General features: G+C 53.6%; 1 protein-coding gene across 2 annotated transcripts in view; it reads left to right on the top strand.

Moving 5' to 3' along the window:
* SIPA1L3 (signal induced proliferation associated 1 like 3) overlaps positions 1–21611 on the top strand; it is a 225288-nt gene that overhangs the window by 143349 nt on the left and 60328 nt on the right. For both annotated transcript variants that reach the window (XM_036274268.1, XM_036274267.1), the window contains 6 exons: positions 1281–1411; positions 7930–8118; positions 8966–9140; positions 10924–11027; positions 13687–13844; positions 19913–20489. In XM_036274268.1, coding sequence (XP_036130161.1) covers positions 1281–1411; positions 7930–8118; positions 8966–9140; positions 10924–11027; positions 13687–13844; positions 19913–20489 — 1334 coding nt within the window. The remainder of the gene's footprint in view (positions 1–1280; positions 1412–7929; positions 8119–8965; positions 9141–10923; positions 11028–13686; positions 13845–19912; positions 20490–21611) is intronic.

Genomic DNA, 21611 nt, shown 5'->3' on the forward strand with positions numbered 1-21611 from the left:
TAGATGCTGACTCCGTGGACTTCAGTCAAGTCAGACTGCTGGCAGGTACCCATCACGGGCAGGAGAGACTTGGGTTATACATCAGAAAGAACTGTTTGCCTGGAAGGGTTATAAAACAGCAACATGTTTTATTTATTTTTTATTTATTTATTTTTTTAATCCTCACCCGAGGACATTTTTTCCATTTTTTGCACAGATAGAGTGGGAGGGAGAGAGAGGAAGAGAGAGAGAGGGAAACATCAATGTGAAAGGGACACATCGAGTGGCTGCCACCCGCACGACCAACCAGGGCCGGGGACAAACTGCAACCGAGGTACATGCCCTTAGCGGGAACCGAACCCGGGTCTCTCCGGACCGCAGGCAGATGTTCTAACCGCTGAACCAAACCGGCCAGGGCTGAAATGTCTGGTTTTTTTTTTGGTACGTGCCCCTAGTGGGAACTGAACCCGGGACTCTCTGGTCCTCAGGCCGACGCTCAACCGCTGAGCCAAACAGGCCAGGAACAGCAACATGTTTTAGAAAAAGGGGGAGAGAGGGCGAGACTTCTTCCACTCAGTGCCGGGAAAAACAGGAGAGGTTGAGATTTCTAGGTCTATAGAAATGTGATCAGATAAAGGTGATGCTTAGGGACTTAAATCATTGTCCCTTTTCTGTGATGAACATGCCCTGGTGGGGGGCGGGTAGCTGGCACTGCTCTCGCTGGCCGTGTGTGCCTGGCTCTGTGCTGAGTGTGCAGCACTTTTTAACTTGTTAATTCTCACAGTCGTACTGAGAAGTGGGCTCCATCCTTACTGATCCCATTTTACTGATGAGAAGGCTCCCAAGTGAGGGCCACGCATCTGACATGGCCAGAGTCGGGGTTTCAGCTGGCCAGGAGGCTCTCTGGCTAGAATCTTAACTACTAGAGTCTTAGCCACTTCATGAGAGGCAATTAATTGGCAGCTAAACTAGTGAACATTTGCAAATATAGGGTGATCACGATGAGGCTGGGTTTGAACACGCCGTGTACCACATTGCACGTTTCATATTTGTAGCTTCATTTCACCCTCCCATCAGCTCTGTGAATTGTGGGCAATGTCAGGGCCCCCATTTCTCAGAGAGCACTGAGGCTCAGAAAAGTTGTGTGACTTGGCAGGCGTGGTGTGGAAAGGCGGGCTGTCGCCTCTTATGGTCTCTCCATTGAGTATGGCCATGACCAGGCCTGGGAGCTGGCCCTCAGCAGGCCTGCCGTGGGACCTCACCAAGAGCTGACTCTGAACTCACCTACTCTTCTGTCACAGAGCATGCCAATTACTTTGGCGTGGATGAGAAGCTAGGGCCGGTGGCCGTGAGCATCAAGCGGGAGAAGCTGGAGGACCACAAGGACCATGGGCCTCAGTACCAGTACAGGATCATCTTCCGGACCCGCGAGGTAAGTCCTGTCACTATGCTACTGTTGCATAAATAATAGCAGCTCACATCTGTGCACCCTTCCTCTGTGCCAGGATCTATGGGCAAGCGCTTCATCTCTTGTGATCCTCCCAACAACCTCACGAGCGTGAGCCTCTCAGTCTCCTTGTTTTACAGGGGAAAAAAACTAAGACTCAGAGCAATTAAATACGTCTAAGATCAGTGAACGAGTGGCCAGGCCAGAATTGGAATCTGACGTGTCTCGCTGCAGAGCCCTGGATTCTTCTATTGGCAAGAAGAGATTAACTCTGGTTAGCATAAGAAATAAAGGGAGATGTGCCCTGGCTGGTTTGGCTCAGCAGTTAGAGCGTCAGCCCATGGGTCAGAAACCCGGGTTCGGTTCCCGCTAAGGGCACGTACCTTGGTTGCGGTTTGTCCCCGGCCCTGGTCGTGTGGGTGGCAACCATTCGATGTGTCTCTCTCACATCGATGTTTCTCACTCTCTTTTCCCCTCTCTCCCTCCCGCTCTATCTGAAGATAAATGTAAAAATGTCCTTGGGTAAGGATTTTAAAAAAAAAGAAAGAAAAGGAGATGTGTAGAGGATTCTTTCAGGACCATGAGATGTCCTGCAGAGAGGAAGGAAGAAGTAAGGCAACGTGCCTGGGCAGGGCAGGGATTGGGAAACCGCAGCCCAAAGCACTACTGTTGATGCTCAAGGCTCAAAACACTCCCCGCGCAAATGTGTGTCCTGACTGGAGAGTCCCATTGTCCTGGCTGGGTCAGAGGTCTTCCTCTGGATTGCATGTCAGTGGTGGCTAGGGATGAAGCCTGTGAGGAGCACCCTGCTTGATTAGGTTCTTAGGTTATAAGTATCAGAAATCTTCTAACGTTTTAAGCCAGAAAGAGAATTCACTGGTTTGTGTATCTGCAGATCCAGGGGTAGGGCTAGTTTCTGGCATGGCTGGCCCCAGGCACTCCAATGATGTCACCGGAGAACTCTGCTCTGTTCTGCTCAGCTTCTTTTTACATTGAGTGTCATTCTCTTTTGTCTCCAACAAACACTCTTCATGTCATGGGAAAATGAAGACTGGACACTCAATTCTTCTACATCTTTTTACATTCCTCCTTGGATCACAGGTCCACGGCCTAGGCGAGCCATTGTCATCAGAGATGATAGAGGATTTATGATAATACATTCCACCCAGGGTCCAGGGGCAAGGCAGGGCACTGTGATTGACAGCTCCATCGGAGCCACCTGGAGGAGGCAGCCAGGTGGTCCTTGACAGAAAAAGGGAGCTAGGCAAGCAAAAACAATGGAGATTTCCAAAGCACCTTTCCAGAAAGGGGCCAGTTATCAGCTGGGAAAGTCCCCCAAAGTGGGTCTCCCTCAGCCTTGCACAGCCCCTTGGTCCTGGTCTTCCCCAGACGTGGTGTGTGGGGCCAGCCATGCCTGGGCCTCATTCAGATCGGTAGATGCTGCACCCAGGACCCAGCCCCAGCTCTCATGAGGACCGTCCCACTGAGGAGGATGTGATGACAGAAGCTTTGTGGCAGCCGAGGGGAGGCAGCCCCAGATCCTCGTGTCCCAGCTCACAGGTGGTCACTGACCCCTGTCTCCCCAGCACCCTCCTCCCCCTCCTCGCCTTTCCAACCAGATGAGCACCAGGGCAGAATGTGAGGGGACAGCTCATACTGTGTCACACTATTGTATGACATGTGGGGAACTACTAGATGAAGTGACTGTGACAATCAAACACTAGTATTGACTACAATTGCTCATATTGACAGAAATCTCTATCATGTTGGAAATACTGTTTGTTGGGCATTTTCTATGTCCTTTCATGTACGTTCGCTAACTTAAATGTCGTGACAGTTCTGTGACGAAGGCGCTGTTATCCATTCACAGATGAAGCGGCCATAGAAAGGTTAAGGGACTCGCCCAGAACACCCTCCAGAGCTGGCAGGGTGAGGTGTCAGCCGCTCCGGCCACAGCCAGGCTGCCTCTGGGATCTCAGTAACAGCTTGGACTGAGTCGGACCCATTCATGAGTTGCGAACTCAGCTTAGGGCCAGTATTTTTATGTTGTTGATGAGGAGGAAAATAGAATGTGTAGGATGAATTTTTAAAATACCAGATTGCATTGCACGTTGTGAGAGCCACGAGACGGGCGCGGAGGTGCTGGGTCAGGGTGTGATGTTTTTGCAGTGGCTCCTTTCCAGTGAGTTCGAAACTGGCTTCGTGCCTTTTCTGTCCACTCCCCACCCTGCACCCGCAGAGCTGGCCTCCAGTCCGCCCAGGTGGGGCCTGAGGCTCGGCCTCAGCTTGGGGCTTTATCCACCCAGAGAGATTCCCACAGCACCACCCTCTGGCAGCCTGTGCTGGGCACCCAGGGGACATGAGCCGTAAGTAGGGCGGGGGAACCACCTGTGGGACGGCATTCCCGTGGGGGAGGGAGACAGTGCACAGATGCCTCAGTAAATTACAGAGTGTGGTGCGTGATGACCAGGTGGGAAGTCAAGCAAGGAGGAGAGAGAAGCCTGAGGGAGGCCTGGTTTGGTCCTGGCCTGGCCAGGCCATTCGGCAGCTGTGAAATCCTGGGCAGGTGGCCTCTCTCACATCCTGTTTTCCTCTCGGGAATTCCAGTTCCACAGGACCGGCGTGGGCTCGATGAGGTTGCGCATAGAGTAGGCAGTGCTGGGCCTGGTACTGGGGGAGGGGCCAGTGACGTCCGTCCACTGTCCCCTGTCGCATTCAGTCCGCCCTGTGAGTGTTTGCCCACCGTGAGGGTTGCAACCACAAGCAGCCCTTCTCTGTCCTCACGCACACGCAGGCCATGCACGGACTCTGCCCTGGGCCCAGGTCCTTGCAGGGCTGCCAGTATAGGCACTCGGGCCTGAGGCCCTCACCTGCGGCTGGAGGGAGAGGCCGTGACCAGCAGGGTTTGCCTGGCCCCTTCCCAAGGCCCTTCCTGTCGTGGAGGGAGAGCGAAGGATGGTATAACCCAAAATAGTCGCGGCGATAGCTGCTGCTGTTAGTGTGTATTCCTGCCAGGCCTTGTCCTCCGTGCTTCACGTGCACTGCCCCTCCACATTCTCCCAACAGTCCATGATGTGGGTCCCTGCATGATCCTCATTCTGCAGACGAGGACAGTGAGGCCCAGGGGGAGAGCCACTGGTCAGGGTCCCCCTGTGGCAGACATGGACGTGGACCCACGCTGCCTGGGTCCCGAGCTCATGCTCTTAAGCACTCCCCGCATTGGCTCTCAGGTCAGGTTTGAATTCTGACTCCGGGAATAGACAGTCTTGGGTTGTCTGGTCTGCCACTCACTAGCTCTGTGACCGTGGGCAGATGGCTTTACCTCTGGGAGCCTCAGCATCTTCATCTGTAAACTAGGCTTTGTGCTGCCCTGTTTCCTGACGTGGCGGGAAGGACCCAGGTGGAAGCCACAAAGCTGCCGGGCAGTGAGCTCTGAGTGGCAGATGTTATGATGACACTGCTGTGGTGGCCGTCACTCTCCCGCGAGGTCCGAGGGCCATGCTGGGGAGCAAGGGCTGAGTTCCTGCACAGAGTTCTGTTCACACACACATACCAGGTTCTTGTAAACCAAGGCGTGGGGGCCAGAGCGAGGGGCCCAGGCTGCTTTCTTAGCTGCCTGCCCCATGTGGCCACACCGCTGGCTGCCAGGCAGACAGTCGGACAGGCCTGTCTCCTGGCAGATGGGGTAGGAGTGTTGGCAGCACCGAGGTTCCCATCGGGGAAGGGGCAGAGTTGGAACTGGGCTTTGGCAGCTCCTGCCTTAAATGTCAGCCCCTGGTCCCCACCCCTGAGCCTGGGTAGGACAAGACCAGGCCGGACTGCCCTGTCCTCAGCCCCTTTCCTGGCACTATCTGTCCCATAACATGGAGCCCGATCAGCCAGGGACTGCCTGGCCCACCAAGCCCAGTGGGTTCCATTTAGCCCCCTACGTGTGAGTTTTTGACAGAACTTAGTTTTGTTAAGGTTAGAGGTTTGGATTTTTATTTTTTTCTTTATTTAAAAAGTAACCGTCACTCCTTGTTAAGAATTTAAACAGTATCTAAGTGTGCAGAGTAGAGAAGAGAGCATCTCGTATTAAATCTAATAGTGTTTGATTGGGACCTCATTTGTGTTTGGTAGCTGCCTCTGATTGTATGTGTGCATGTGTGTGAATAATCTCCAGCGCATATTAAGTGAGGGCAAAGCATACTATAGTTTCCTTAAGGTTAAAACTTTTTTAATTCTTTTTTTTATCAGCATTTTTTTTTCCTTTTATTGATTTTAGAGAGAGAAGAAGTGAGAGGGAGAGAGATAGAAACATCAATGAGAGAGAACATCGATTGGCCGCCTCCTGCATGCCCCCCACTGGGGGTCAGGCCTACAACCTGAGCATATGCAAACATATTTGACCCCCGCACAGATACTAATGGCTGATGCATTGAATGCTGACTGTATGCCAGATACACTGCTAAGTGCTGTACCTGGGTTATCTTATTGACTCCTCTAACCCTTTGAGGCAGGCACTGTTATCTCCACTTTAGAGATGCGGAAGCGGGCCCAGGGTCTCACAGCTGAAGAAGGTAGAGCTAGGATTCAAACCTAGGCAGACTGACTCCCAGGTGCCCTCCCAGGAAAAGTTCTTGAAGGAGGGTGCACCCACCCCCAGCACAAAAAAAGGCGGGGATGCCGGTGGAGAACCACCTGTGTAAATAGGACCTCCTTGCTTACGTGGCCCTGAGGCCCTTTCATGGCTCAGCTGGCAGGTTACCGCGGTGAGATGCCAGGGCCTTGCAGACGGAGCAGTGAGTGTAGATTTTATTCTGAGAGCAATGCAAAGTCGTTAGCAGGTTCCGTGTAGAGGACAAACATGATCTGAATCAGGCTGCTGCAGGGAGAAGGGATTTGGTGGGGTGGCAGGAGGAGGGAGACCCGGTGGAGGCTGCTGTCACAGTCCAGGTAGGACATGACAGTGGACAGAAGCAGCTGGAGAGTAGAGGTGGCCACTCTTTGCCACCTGCCATTGCCCTACTTATTTTCCCCAGCAGAGAAGGAAAAGCTCGGGGAGCTTTTAATTTTTTTTTTCTTTATTGATTTTAGAGAGAGGAGAAAGGAGAGGGAGAGAGAGGGAAACATCGATGAGAGAGAACATTGGCCACCTCCTGCACGCCCCCCACTGGGGATTTGGCCCACAACCTGGGCATGTGCCCTGACCGGGAATTGAACTAGCGACATCCTGGTGCATGGGTTGATGCTCAACCACTGAGCCACATCAGCTGGGCTCAGGGAGCTTTTTGAGTAATGGTCTTTGGTCAAGTCGTCAGAGCCAAAATGTGACCGCAGGCCACCTGTCTCCAGGGTGAAAAAGAACATAGGGATTTCTGGTCCATGCCATCCATTGGCCCCAGCAGGGGCGCTTCAGGGCAGTGTCAGCAGGATACAAACACACAGATCCTGTTGGTGCATTAATTGAAACCCATAGTCCCAAGGCCACCCAGATTGGCGGGGCAAAGCATAAGACATCATTGCTTTTCATGATCTGTTTCAAGACTGCCCTGCTTATGATAAGAGAGTTGTTTGTTTATTAACTACCAAGACCAGAACTGGGAACTCCCAAGCATGAGGTCATTTCATTACTTCCATGAACGCCTCCTGCCCAGTCCGGTTTGGCAAGGGTGGGCTGTACATTTAGAAGTGATGTCATGACATGTTATTTTTGCCATCTCCTGCATCTGTTGGCTTAGGATGAGCGTGTTTTTCCTGTTAGCACTGATCCTCCGTAGTCCTTAAACCATAGCCCCAAGGGTATTTTGTTTGGGTGCTTGTAACAGTCCCTCAGGGGAGGGTTTTTACTTCGTGATGCTGCAGACCCTGCTGTGCCCTCTTGGTGTGTCCTGGAGCTGCGGTGCCTAGCCCCAGGCATGGCATCACCTGGTAGCCAGCAGCACATCGTGGGGAGAAGCCTGAGCTAGTGTTCGTGAGGGTGCAAAGCAGCAGGAGTTCTGAGATGGGGTGGGCAGGTGGAAATTGGGACAGCCACTTGGAAAACCGTTTGCAGGGCAGTATAATTGAATATTCACATGCCTGGTGCTGCAGCCATTTCTCTCCTCGGAACAAACTCAAAGGAAAGTGTGCTCACGTGCGCTGGGAGGTGCTGCTGTGCAGTCCCTAGCAGCACCCTCGCTGAAGCTGTGGACAGGCAGCAGTGTCCATGCTCGTCAGCAGGGAGTGCGTCAGATCCATCGTGGTAGGAATGTCCGCCTCCTGCAGCAGCACGGCCGCATCTCGTATCTGTAGCATGCGGAGAAGAAGCCAGATATTAAAAAATCCAAACTGCAGGAAGCTTAGAAACAGGCGGCGATAAGTCATGGGGTTAGAAATCAGGGTACGGTTGCCTTGGGAGAGGCCCTAGAGCCCAAGCTACTGATCATCACACATGTCGCTTTGAGAACCGGACACCCTCTTATGTCCTAATCCTTTTCTGGTTCCCGAGAGCCTCCTAACTGTCCCTTCTGTCCCTGGAGCAGCTCGTCACCCTGCGGGGCTCCATCCTGGAGGATGCCACCCCCACAGCCACGAAACATGGGACGGGGCGAGGCCTACCCCTGAAGGATGCCCTGGAGTATGTCCTTCCCGAACTTAACATCCACTGCCTGCGGCTGGCTCTCAACACTCCCAAGGTGACGGAGCAGCTGCTGAAGCTCGACGAGCAAGGGGTGAGCCGGGGCCAGGGTTGGGGACCACTGGGGCACAGCCAGCCACCCCACTCCCGGTACCTCTCTCTGTCCTGATTACTTTTGTTTTTCCCCCTCGAAGATCAGAAACCGACTTAAGCTAGTTTCAGTAAAAAGAGGCATCTGTTATCAAATTCTGGGGTGGCCAAGAACACGAATGTGACTGGGTCTCAGGAGGAAAACAGTCTAGGGATGAAAGCCACCAGCTATGTGTGTGTGTGTACACGTATACGCTCGTGTTCCCTCCCTCCCTCTGCACACTGGCTCCCTCCGCTTCTCTGGCCCTCCCTCTGCTCCGAGTTACTGTTAGAATGAAGGCCACCTGCAGAGACCATCTCGTTGATTCTTAGCCCGAGAGAGCCTCTACCTGGCTTCCACGTAGGTCAGGTGTCTGTCCATGGTCCAGTCACAGTGACCAGAGGAATCGGGGTTACATCAAACATAGTTATTGTGGGCCCATCCCCTAAAAACCAGTGTTGACTGCTGCACCGTGCACCCTTCAGAATTTCCTTTTGCAGAGTCCCAGCCAGCTCCCACCCACCTCCTATGGGAAGCCGACCCAGGCAACAGTCTCCTTCATGAGCATGGCATTGCCCTCTGTAGACATTAAGAAGAAGAGGCCTGGGCACCTTGTCATACCTCTCAAACGGGAGGGAGGGCAAGGGACAACTGGGACATGTCCCCACGCCTCTTCCTTTCCTCTGGCCGTGGTGCTAGTTCTTGTGTGACTCTAGCAACTTCCCAGGCGCAGCGCCTGAGAAAGCCGCCTCGGTTCTGTTCCCTCTGACATCTCTGTCCTGCCTCCATAACGGCGCTTTCGCCTCCGCAGCTCTGCCGGAAGCACAAAGTGGGCATCCTGTACTGCAGGGCGGGCCAGAGCTCGGAGGAGGAGATGTACAACAACGAGGAGGCCGGCCCCGCCTTCGAGGAGTTCCTCTCCCTGCTGGGCGAGAAGGTCTGCCTGAAGGGCTTCACCAAGTACGCCGCCCAGCTGGATGTCAAGAGTAAGTGGCCTGGTGGGGGCCGGTTGGAGCACATTAGATCAGGTCAGGCACCTCTGCACATGGGCGAAAGACCTGGCGACAGGGAAGGACACTGGGCAGTGGGAGCTCTGGTCTCCGCTGGTGGGAGTGCAGGAAGGACACCACTTTGGAGAACAGTACCACACGCTGGTTAAGTCTGAAGATGCCCTGACTCTGTCTCAGCAACCACACTGCTGGACATGTGCTCCGAGAGCTCGTGCGCAAGCGCCAGGACATGTCCCGTGTGCTGGGAACCCAGCCCCCAGGACGTGCCCAGTGTGCGCGGACAGAGCAATGGCACACTCAGCCAGCTAAGCGCTCTGTGGCGGTGACAGTGATAAACGGGCCACCGGCTTACCCTTTTGGCGGGGAGGACGGGGTGCGGGTCAGATCAGCAAAAGTGTACGTCCGGTGTGCGGCAGAGTTTTAGTAATCGGTGTATGTGCCGTGCGATGGAAAGGTTGAACATCCAGGGGCGTGTGACCTGGCGGCATGGCTCCGGCGAGAGCACCGCCCACCAATCCCAGGGGTGCCTGTCATTGACTTAGCTGCTCAGGCTGAGTCCCAAAGCCCCGTCGTGGGCCCTGGCTTGCTCACTCGTTCTTCGCCTTGCCGAGCGTCAGTTTCCTCATCTGTAAAGCAACAGGAATAATCGCGCTTCCCTCAGGGGCACAGTGTTGAACCTGACGTTCTTTGCCGGGCACTGGACCTGCCCAGCCTCCCAGAGCTCCGAGGGTGGATGGCGTCCACGGTGTGCTGATGGGGCACAGGCCTCTTACCACCGCCTGGCACACAGCCCGCAGCAGGTGTGAGCATTAATATTGTGGTTCTGTGGGCAAACCGCTGAAGGGGCAGTGCATGCAGAAAAAAGGAACGGGACTCATCATCCCCTTCTTAGCAGATGCCTTACCCCTCACTGGTGGCTGTGAGGGCCAGCTGCCCAGCACAGGCCTCACAGAGAACTAGCTCTCAGATAAACACCAGCTGCTGCCAGTCTTACAGTGTGACCTTGGGCAAGTCACTGCCTCGCTGTGCCTCAGTTTCCCCCTCTGAAACATGGAGCCAGTCAGCAGGTGTGCTGCTGCCTGCTCATAACCCGCCCCCTCACATTAGAAGTAACTGGAATCCTGACTCCTATGATTATCATTTTGTTTTTGTTTGCTTCATAGTTTTGCTACCTATGCATGCACATCTACATGTTTGGCCTGTCTTTGAGCCAAGGGTGGATGCAGTCAGACAGCGTGTGCTCCTTTGTGTTTGGCGTCTTTCATTCAACATTATGTTTGTGGGATTCAGCCACATGGTGCTATGACTCACTGCTTGTCACGGCTGTGCATTTTCCCCAGCATTAACCTGCTAGTCTGTTTATCCATTCTTTTGACTGACATTTGAGGATGCTTATACCCATATCCCAGGGCACATGTGTACAATCATCTAGACTATGATCCTAGGAGAGGAAGTACTGGGTCATCCATTGAATTCAGTAGACATTGCTAAAAAATTTTCCAAGTGCTTGCACCAATTTACACCCCTAACTGGCCACATGCAGGGCTCTCGTCACTCCACATCCTCACCGGCCCTTGGTGTTGTCAGAGGTCTACATTGTTACCACCCGGTGGGCGTGTGATGGGAGGTTTCCTTTTTATCTGGATGTATTTCATCTTGAAGAGTGGAGTTAAGTGAAAACACCAGGTTACAGATGGACACTGACTGCAGAAGCCCAGGGGTTTGGGAAACATGGTGCTGACGAGTGTTTCTGTTGCAGCCGACTCCACGGGAACCCACTCCCTCTACACCACGTTCCAGGACTACGAGATCATGTTCCATGTCTCCACCCTGCTCCCTTACACCCCCAACAACAGGCAGCAGGTCAGTATGGGCCAGGGTTGGGGCCCCACATGATTTCCAGCTGATGCACGGCTAAACCCCAAGGCCCTCTGTGCCCCGGCTGTCAGCTGGCTACCTGCCCGGCACTGGCTGTGCTGGTACCAGCCTGTGCAGCAGTTGGGTCAGGTGCTGTTTAATGTCAGTTTTTTCGTAGCTGTTCCTTGGCCACCCTGCTGGCCTCTGCCCCAACTCTCCTCAAGGGTCTCTTCAGTCATCAGGGACCCTATAAAAAAAAGTCAGTCAGTCAATATTATTTTAACTGCAGGTGAAGAAAATGCGAACCAAACTGGCGTAAGTGCAAAGCAGAGGTGCTGCACTGTGGAACTCTTGCATGCTGGGGGAGTGGGGCTGTAGGTATGGCTGGATCCAGGGGCCTAAACGACGTTAGGAGTCCTTTCCATTCCTCACCCCTGCTTTTCTTCAGCGTGGCCTCATGATAGGTCTTCCTAAGTAGTGGCAGAGATGCCCCTAGCAGCACTGAACCATACCCCCCAGCATAGCCACCACAGGGGAAAGAGAGCTTGCCTTCTAGCACTGAGTCTCATTGGACCATTCACATGCCAGTCCCTGGGCTTGGGGTAGGGATGGACTGAGCTGATTGATAGACAAGCCTGAAGCATATGCTCGTCTCCTAGAGAGAGTGAGTGAGGTCAGGGAGGCCCTTTCCCGGGGCGGGGGGGGGGGGAGCAGCAGCAGCCAGGCCCCTGCCAGAGGCTCCTCCTGGACGCACCATGCAGACTCAGTCCTGGAGCAGCTCTTCCCTGGTTCCTAACAGACAGCAGCCCCACAGACTGCAGGTGGTTTGGGAAACGTATGTTTCTTCCGAGCCACTCCTGAGCAGTGTGACCTGACCTCGTGGGCTCGGGTTCTCCTCTGTGCCATGGGTGGAATGCTGGCGCCCATGTCTTGGTGCCCCTGGGAAAGGTGCCTGTACTCTTACCTGAAACCAGAGTGCAAGGCGGGGCCTGACGGGAGGGGCCGTGGCAGCTGTGCCCGCTCCTAGGTATTTCGGGGGGGAGGTGGGGCTCGGGTTTCATTTATTTATTTACTTACTTATTTACTTAATTTTAAAGATTGGGTTTTAGAATCAGGCAGAAGTGGACTCAAATTCTGGATCTTTCCCTCCATGACTGTGGCCCAGGACAAGCCATGTACCTGCTGTGAGCCTAGATTTCCTCATCAGTAAAAGGGGCCAGGATGGGTCAGTGCCTCACAGGCTTGTTCTGAGGAGTAAATGGGATGGCAACTTTAAGATGTGGGTGTGAGCCCTGGCCAGTGTGCCCAGTGGTTAGCACATGGTCCTGTGCACCAGAGGGTCTTGGGTTCGATCCCCAGTCGGTGCAGGAAGCAGCCAGTCACTGTGCCTCTCTCACATCGATGTTCGGCTCTCTCTGCCTCGAGAATCAATGAAAAGCACATCCTTGGGTGAGGATTAAAAAGATAATAAAGATATGGGTATAAAGTACCAACCATAGTAAATGGTTACTTTATTTAGCAGTTTCATTGAATCCAGTTTAAAACACACATAAAGAACTAACAATCTGACAAAACAGTGTGAGTCGTGCTGCTTGGTGTGTCTGCATTTCACACTGACCACCTCGCGGAGAACTAACCACGCGGCTCCTATCTGTGGACTCCTAACAGCTGCGTGAAGGCTAAGCCTGTGTAAGTAAGGACAGTGTAATTTCAGCAAATAAGTAAATTGCCACGAATACACCATTGCCTGCAGAGGTGACAGAGTAGCCCTTGGGCTGACAAGCAGGAGAGAGAGCACAGGGCTCCCAGAGGCCTGTATGAAGCCAGAGCTGCCCCGTCTTCTCAGCTCGGGTGGCCCAGCACAGGGCGGCCGGGTCGGCCGTGCAGTGTCTCCGGTCTGCCTCTGCCGTCGGCTGTGAGCGCGGCCTTGGTCAAGTCGAAGGCCGCCGCCCGTGCTTCCCTTCAGTCGATGTTTCTTGGGTACCTCCTGTGTGCCAGGCACTGCTCCCTGCACTGAGGGTACAGCAGTGGGCAGCAAGCAAGAGACCAAATCCCTGTGCTCACAAAGCTGACACGTCAGTGGGAAGAGACAGACGAGAAACCAGAGGGAGAGGGGAGAGCTGCTGTTCTCTAAGTGGCAATAAATGTTAAATAACAGGGATGGAAGAGCAGAGATGGAGTGTTGAGGGGGTGAGAGCTTGGATAACACAATCAGCAAGGGCCTCTGTGGGAGGTGACACTCCAGCCGAGCCCGAGGGAGGGAGCGGTGAGCTCTGGGGATCTGCGGGGAGAAGGCTCCAGGCAGGGGAACATCTGGTGCAGAGGCCTTGAGGAGGAATGTTTCTGGTGTCTTTGAGGAGCAGCAAGAGGCCAGTGTGGCTGGAGCAGAGGGAGCAAGGGGGGGACGTGGACAGAGATGTCACAGAGGTCACGAGCAGATTGCCTGGGGCTCCCTGGGCCATGTGGGCACCTCAGCTGAGAGGGAGCCGCAGGAGGGCCCTGAGCAGGGAGAGACATGGTTGGCCCAGGTGTCCGGCTTCCTCCGACTCTGGGGCTGCTGGGGACAGGGAGACAAGAAGGAGACTGCTGTGATGGCCCAGGCAGGACCCTCGAGCCAAGCCGACCTGTGACGCTTCCCTCTCCCACTGTGTTTCCCATTTACCAGCTTCTACGGAAGAGGCACATCGGAAACGACATTGTGACCATCATCTTCCAGGAGCCGGGGGCGCTGCCTTTCACCCCCAAGAACATCCGCTCCCACTTCCAGCACGTTTTCATCATTGTCCGAGCCCACAACCCCTGCACTGACAACGTCTGCTACAGGTACGCACCTCCACACGGAGCTCCAGGGAGCCACCCAGGGGGTCCCCCACCCAAAGGGAATCCCAGAAGCTATTTCTAGCATCTAGACAGCTTGCCGAGGGACAGGCAGCGAGCAGACGGCTGGCTCAGGTGGGCTGCCTCCTGTATTTTGTGTTTGTGTTTCAGTAGGGGAGCCCTGTCCACACCCTCCCACACCTTCTGAGACAGTGACTCTCAGCCGGAAAGGGGCATGGCGCCCCAGTTTTGATAAGGAAGTCATCAGGAATTTGTTTTTTCCAGGAATCTTTTGGTGGCAAGTGACAGAAAACCCGCCTCGATCTGGCTTAAGACAAAAAGACAGTTGTGTGCGCTGGCGCTCACGAACGTTCAGGCCTGGCTGGGTCTGCTCCACTCTCCCGTCCGTTCCTTTATTTGCTGGTAGCTCTAAGCATAACATCCTTCCAGCTGCAAACCCAGCACAGAGAGAGTTTGCCTTTCCCAGGAAAAGAAGTTCCAGAATTGAGGCTTGTTGACCTGGCTGGGGGGCAGGTGCCCCTCCAAGAGCAAATCCACCCGCTGCTGCTAGGCAGCAGGTGTGTGGACTGAGAGGCACAGGAGTCATGTCCCAAGGGGACATCAGAAGGATGGAGGTAGGGCAGGCGGGATGCCCTTGGGAGGCACTGCTGAGGGTTTTAGTTCACAGACCACACGTGACATAGACCTCAAACCCATTCAATATCTTCCCCAAGCACCAGTTGTCACCTGGTCCCCAAAGGCCGAGTGGAAAGTGCTCTGTGGGGTGAGGACAGAGCTGTGGGCCTTGGAAAACCAGCCGGTCAGTAGTTTAGGCCCAGGCTGAGTTCAGCACTCAACCCCAGAGCACCGCTGCAAACTCTGGGGAATGGGCTAGGAAGTGCCATCTTGCGTCTTTGGAAAATGGTTTGAAGTTCTAAAGGTAGAAGAGGTCAAATCAAATAGTGAAAAATGGTCCAAGTGCCCCACCTTGGACCCCAAACAGCCTAGTCGCCCTCACAGAGGCAGCTCCTGGTCACGGACTGTCCTGCACTCTCTGTGCACATACAGGCGACGACTCTCAGGCGCCCCTCTTCTTCCTTCTCACTGCCGGAGGCGCGTGTCACACGCACTGTCCTGCGGCCTGTTCTCTTCACTCAGCAGTCCTGAGATCTCTCCAAACCAGTACACAAAGTGCCTTTTCATTCCTTATCACTGCGTGATATTCCATCGCGTGGATACCTGAGAATCTCCCCCACCTGCTGCTGAGGGGCGTTGGGTTGTTTCCTGTTACCTGCTGTTACAGTTCATCCTGCAGTGAATAGCCTGTTTGTACCTTCCTTGCACACGTGTCCAAGTATACAGCTGGGTATATTCCTAAGAATGGGGTGACCAGTTCAAAGGATACGTGCATAGGTGCGCTGGTAACCCTGGTGGAATCGCCCAGATCCACCGGTTCCTCCTCAGCTGTGTCCGAGAGAGGGGAGGGTCCCAGTGCGCGGTGGTGGGCCACCATGCTGGGTGTGCCTCGGCGTGTGTGGCAGGGCCTCCACGCAGCCCTGGCCAGGCCTGCCCCCCCACCCATGTGTCTCCAGGACATTCAGCAGCAGCTGCGCCTTTTGGCTCAGGTCACTCAGATGATGGCCCATGTTCCTTAGCAGCTGAAAGGTAGCCCTGGTGAGGGAGGGCGGAGCTGTTCTGCGAGCCTGCGCAAGCGCACAACGCACACTCCGCTCGCAGGAGGAAGCGGCCTGTCGTCACACATCAGAGGCTGGGCTGGGTGGGCCTTCTCCCTTCCTCCCCATCCTGAGAAGGACAGAAAAGAGTAGAACACACGGCCATGTGCCTGCCACCAGATTTAACAGATGTTAACATTTTGCCGTGTTTGCTTCAGCTCTCTTCTGTTTTTAAAGAAAGGAAATGTTAGAGATAACCCCAAAGCTGCACCCTCTCCCGCTTCTTACCTCGTTCCTTACAGGTACCTCCTCTCCGGACAGACCTCTCCCTGTCCCCCCCGTGTTCCCAAACACCTCTCTGTCTCAGCACTCGTCACACTGTAAAATGACTTACTGATGTAGCCCGTGGCTCCCTTGGAGTGACCCCGTGTCATGCCCACCTCCATGTGTCTGTCACAGCACAGTGCTTGTCATACTGTGGGCCCTAGAGACATTTTTGCTGGCTAGACAGGTGCCTGGTCCAAACTACCGGAACACTGAGAAAATAATTGAATACTTGTGAATACTCTAGAAATACTTGATGAGCTACAGTGAGCAGTGACCTGGTAGTCACACCATCTCCCGGTTGTGCGACATTGCTCTCATGTCAAGGGTGCTGCTTCCAAAAGGGGCCCCAGCACCCCGCAGCCTGTGGGCCATGACAGCCCTGTCCCTCCTGCAGGGGAAGTGAGGGTCCTGCTGTTCCGATGGTCCAGAAACCTGCAGCCACGTACACGTTCGTGGTTCCCCAAGTGGCAAATCAGGACTATGAGAACAGCCCAAATCTGTCCCTGGAAACAGCCCAGTGCCGAATGAAGATGTAGAGCACAGTCTGACTGCACTGTTGTTAATTAGGGCAGAGAGACCACAGTGAGGTCATCTCATCTGCCCCCTGCCTGGGGACAAGGCCATGCCCACAGGATGTTCCACCGCAGTCTGCGAGGCCTTGGAACCTCTGTCCTGGGAACGCCTCTCTCTACCAGACCTGCACGCACTGCACATTGGTGGAAATCTGTTTCTTCTTGGTCTGTCTGTTCAAGATTAGATCTTTACTTTAAATTTAAATCTTCAAATGACTTTAATCAATATTGAGGGCCTGGACTGGTGCTGGGGAACCAACTCAGCCCAGGCGGCCCTGCCCACGTGGCCCTCCGGGACGGAGCGGAGTCGCTGGGCGCTGAACAGGGGATGTAGAGAGCCAGGGGCCTGGCCTCACACGGGCCTCGGGCAGGGGCTCCCTCGACAGCCTGCACGTGCTTCGGTCCCTTCCAGCCTTTACTTCGTGGTCAGCCACAGGGACCCTTGCAGGTCGTCAATCTGGTGGTCACTCTTGGCTAGAACCCGCATCCATCAGGGACCCAGCAAGAAGCAGAGGGCCCCCTCAGGGTTTTAACTGTAGGGATTGATGAACTGCCTGCCAACAGCGTGGCTAGGTTAAGGAACATGTGCAGGACAGGGAGGCATCCAGGGAGCAGCAGCAAGGAGAAGTTTCTAGAAGCGAGGGAGAGCTATGTCTTTGGGGGAGGGGCTGCCGGATAGGAGCTGTGCTGTGAGTAAAGAACCAAGGACTACAGCCACCGCCACTGTCCCAGCCCAGCAGGGAGGCAGTGGAAATAAATTCTCACCCTCTCTGTCCTCACCTTCCCATCACCTGCCTGCGCTTCTGTCGGCCGAACTCAGCCGGAAGCCCGAGGGCCGGGCATGGAGGTGAAAGTGGCGGTCAGTCCGGAGAAGCCCATCTTCCAGGACGCTGAGCAGGGCAGAGAATGGCAGGGCCTGGAGCCCAGGGCAGATGGTGAATAGCCCACCCAGGTGGTTAAATGGTTGCTTATTCTCCTCATCTGATGGGGATGAAAAGTGCTAAGACACCATCAAGGTCCTGCTTGGCCTGGCCCCTGTGACCTTACCAGCCTCCTGCTCTTTGCTCTCTGGGCCCCGGCTCCCCCGTGCTCTTTGCCAGTCGGCACCTGCCAGACCCCCTGCCGACAGCACCCTCCCTTTCGCTCTTCCTCTGGCTCCTACTCAGCCTTAGATCCCAGCTTAATTGTCACTTCCTCAGAGAGGCCCCCCAGATTCCCCGTCCAAATCAGGTCCTTCTGTTGTTCTTCATACTCCATTCCCTTTTTTTGCCTTTATAAGTTAATTTGTGAGTGTATTTGTTTGGTATGTCTCTCCTCCTAGATTAATGGCTCAGGAGGGTAGGGACCGCTATACCCCAATGCCCGGGGAGAGGGCATCCCTGAAACGGTTGTCAAATGAATGATGTACTGTCTACCTTGTCAAGTTGGGGAGAGGGGCTGGGAGTCAGAGCCAACAAGTTTACATAGTGTTTGGGGTTCAGGGAATATGTTTTCATCAAGAGTCTCATTATTTAAAAAGTGATTCTACAGCCCTGGCCGGTTTGGCTCAGCGGTTAGAGCATCGGCCTGCGGTCCAGGGAGACCTGGGTTCAGTTCCCGCTAAGGGCATGTACCTCGGTTGCAGTTTGTCCCCAGCCCTGGTTGGTTATGCGGGTGGCAGCCACTCGATGTGTCCCTTTCACATCGATGTTTCTCTCTCTCTCTCTGTTCCTCTCTCTCCCTCTCACTCTGTCTGAACAAAAAAATGGAAAAAAATGTCCTCAGGTGAGGATAAAAAAATAAATTTAAAAAAAAAAAATGATTCTACAGTAGGAAGAGAAACAGTAGGAAGTCTCTTCTAACAAACACCATACTCCCGAGTTGAGGTGGTTGTGGAGGCTGAATACAGTACCCTGAGGAAATCCTGCCAAACTTACTGCTCACTCAGTTACAGCAACTCGTACCATTTTTTTTTTATTCCTCACCTGATGATATTTTTCTATTTATCATTAGATAAAATGGAAGGGAGGGGGAGAGAAACATCGACAGGGCCACATTGACTGGCTGCCTCCCGCATGACCCAACCAGGGCCCAGGGACAAACCACAACTGAGGTACATTCTCTTGACCAGCATCGAACCCACGACTCATTGGTCCTCAGGCTGACGCTCTAACCGCTGAGCCAAAGCAGTCAGGGCTTGTACCATTTTTTAATCATCATATGTCAACAGCATAACTCGTGGTGACTATGGCCCCTTGAAATGTATTTCAGCAAGGTCCCCCGGCCCTAGATGATCACTTTGGCAGATGCCGTGGCCTGTTTGCGTAATGTTAGAAATTGTCTACCCTGTAGCCACTGCGTCTGCACTCAGTTTGGTCATTAGAACGTCCAAAGATGCGCAGCAAACCTCCGAACTTATCAACAAGTCCTTTCCCCCACTGAGGCTTGGGGCTAGAGGCCTCGGTGGATGGGGAGCCTGCTTACCTCTGCTCTGTTTCTCCGCCCGGCATGTCCCCCAGCCCTGCTGACAGCGGTGTCTCACCGTCCGGGGTTGGAACACAAGGAGAAAATGAGAGACAGAGGTGTCGCAGACTGTGATCACTGCTGGCTACATGCTCTCTGGGCTCCTCTAACCATAAGGCTCACCTAGGAGGCCCCTAGTTGGGGAAGTGGGGCAGGGACACTGGGGCTCACCGCCCAGCTTTCCCTAAAGATGTCTTCCCTCTCTGTAGTTTGCATAGTGGGTGAGGTGGTTCAGGAGTTTTGGGACACGGGTTTATAGCATTTTCTTTTTACATTCTCATTCAGTTGCTATCTGATTTCTACCATAGTGACATGTCGGTCAAAACTGAAGTAGACAGAGTCCCATTCTAACTTTCATATGGATTTTCAAAATGATCTTGTTGAGATGATTTATATCAGTCAAGTATCTACAGTTACGCTGCTTAGCAAACCACCCCCCAAACTCAGTGACTCAAAAACACTAACATTTCTCTCTGGCTCACACATTTGCTGGTGAGCTGAGGTCAGGCCGGCCTTGGCTCCAGGCACAGGTCTGCTCCAGGTGTCTCTGAGGCCAGGAGGCAAGCCCTACCCCTGCCCCCCACATTGCATGCCTTTGCTTGACAGCTGTTGACCAAATCAAGTCATGTGACCAGGCCCAGGCTCAATGGGGTGGGCATGGACCTGCCCATGAAGGAGAGGAAGGAGTAAATTTTTGCCAAATTCTAATGTACCATAGTCTATATGTATGTAAAATGAGAATGACTGAAGTTAAAACAACACAGGAGCATTATTCTTTGAATGTCATTGGATATTCTAACAGCCACTGTACAGGAAGTAAAAATGTGTGTATGTGCCCTAAGACTTAAAAATTTCCAGTCTAGTTAGCCAGCAGCTTACTAATTAGAGGTAGACTTCCATTCTTAAAAAGGAGAGTTCTATTTCTGATCATGCATTTTCTTTCTGAAGGGAATCTCAAGTGCCTTTCTTTCTACCATCTAAATGATTTCTCCCTCCTCAGTATGGCTGTGACCCGATCCAAAGACGCGCCTCCTTTTGGCCCCCCCATCCCCAATGGGACCACGTTCCGCAAGTCTGACGTCTTCAGAGACTTTTTATTGGCCAAGGTGATCAATGCAGAGAATGCCGCACACAAGTCTGACAAGTTCCGCACCATGGCCACCAGGACGCGCCAAGAGTACCTCAAAGACCTGGCTGAGAACTGTGTCTCCAACACACCCATCGATTCCACTGGCAAGTTCAACCTCATCTCCCTGACCTCCAAGAAGAAGGAGAAGACCAAAGCCCGGGCAGGGGCCGAGCAGCACAGCGCAGGGGCCATCGCCTGGAGGGTGGCGGCTCAGGACTACGGCCAGGGGGTGGAAATCGACTGCATTCTGGGAATTTCCAATGAGTTTGTGGTGCTCCTGGACCTGCGCACCAAGGAGGTGGTATTTAACTGCTACTGTGGGGATGTCATTGGCTGGACCCCAGACTCCTCAATGCTAAAAATCTTCTATGGACGAGGAGACCACATCTCCCTCCGGGCCACAGAGGGCTCGGTGGAGGACATAAGGGACATCGTCCAGAGACTGAAGGTAAGGGAGGGAGCTCCGCAAGGACGCAGCAGAGGCCTTAGGAACCACTGGCAGGCCTCCCCCAGCCCTGGCAGTTAGGTCAGGACCCGAATTGGCCCCAAAGGAATCAGAATTGTCACTTACACGCTAGGGTTCCACTGGGTCGTACACCTGGGTTTTTTCTGGGGAAAGTTTGGGCCGGGGGTCTGAGACTGTCCATGTCATTACCTTGGGAGGACAAAGGGCATATTTATTCAGTCTAGATGTTGATAGAAAATATAAATTTAAGCCTATGTTAAAAATGCAAGGAGTCTTCTAGAAGAATTAAAATAGAGTGAAAAGCTCCCAGGCCATTAAAGGCCAGGGCATTAGCTGCTTGCAACTCCTGGTGTCCTTTACCTGGTCCTCGTGTGTCTCCTGTAAGCTGCAGTTTGACATTGACCAGGTTGTGGTTACATTTCTTTTGGTAACAGCACTTCCCAGGTGTGCGTCTGTCAGGAGGCACTGTGTGTCAGGCTGTCCCTCTGAGGGACGCTGAGGGTGCTCAGAGGGCTCCGAGGGTGGCAGCCCGACCTGCCATCGTGCATTTCCCCTCAGCTTTCAGCAGCCACTGTGATCGTGACCTACATTTGCTTTTCCATTACAGTTGTGATAGTGGGACAGGAGCATACCATTTGGCCATGGTTCCACCGGCCTTCCTCTCACATGCATTACCCACCAAGCACCCCAGCTTGTGAGCCTGGCCCCTGGGGCTGGGGCGTCTCCATGAAGAAATGACTTTTATTTATTTTTATTTTTTTATCCTCATTCGAGGACATTTTTCCATTTTTTTGTTCAGATAGAGTGGGAGGAAGAGAGAGAGAGAGAGACAGACAGTCAGACAGACAAACATTGATGTAAAGGGACACATCGAGTGGCTGCCACCCGCACAACCCAACCAGGGCTGGTGACAAACTGCAATTGAGGTACGTGCCCTTAGCGGGAACTAAACCCGGGTCCACGTGCCAACGCTCTAACCACTGAGCAACCGACCAGGGCAAGAAATGACTTTTAAACTGATACTAGAGTAATGATTAAGAATCATCCTGTCTGGCCAGTGTGGCTCAGTGGTTGAGCGTCAACCCATGCACCAAGAGGTCGCCA

The sequence above is a fragment of the Molossus molossus genome, unplaced genomic scaffold (genome assembly GCF_014108415.1).
Source record: "Molossus molossus isolate mMolMol1 unplaced genomic scaffold, mMolMol1.p scaffold_m16_p_21, whole genome shotgun sequence".
NCBI lineage: Eukaryota > Metazoa > Chordata > Mammalia > Chiroptera > Molossidae > Molossus > Molossus molossus.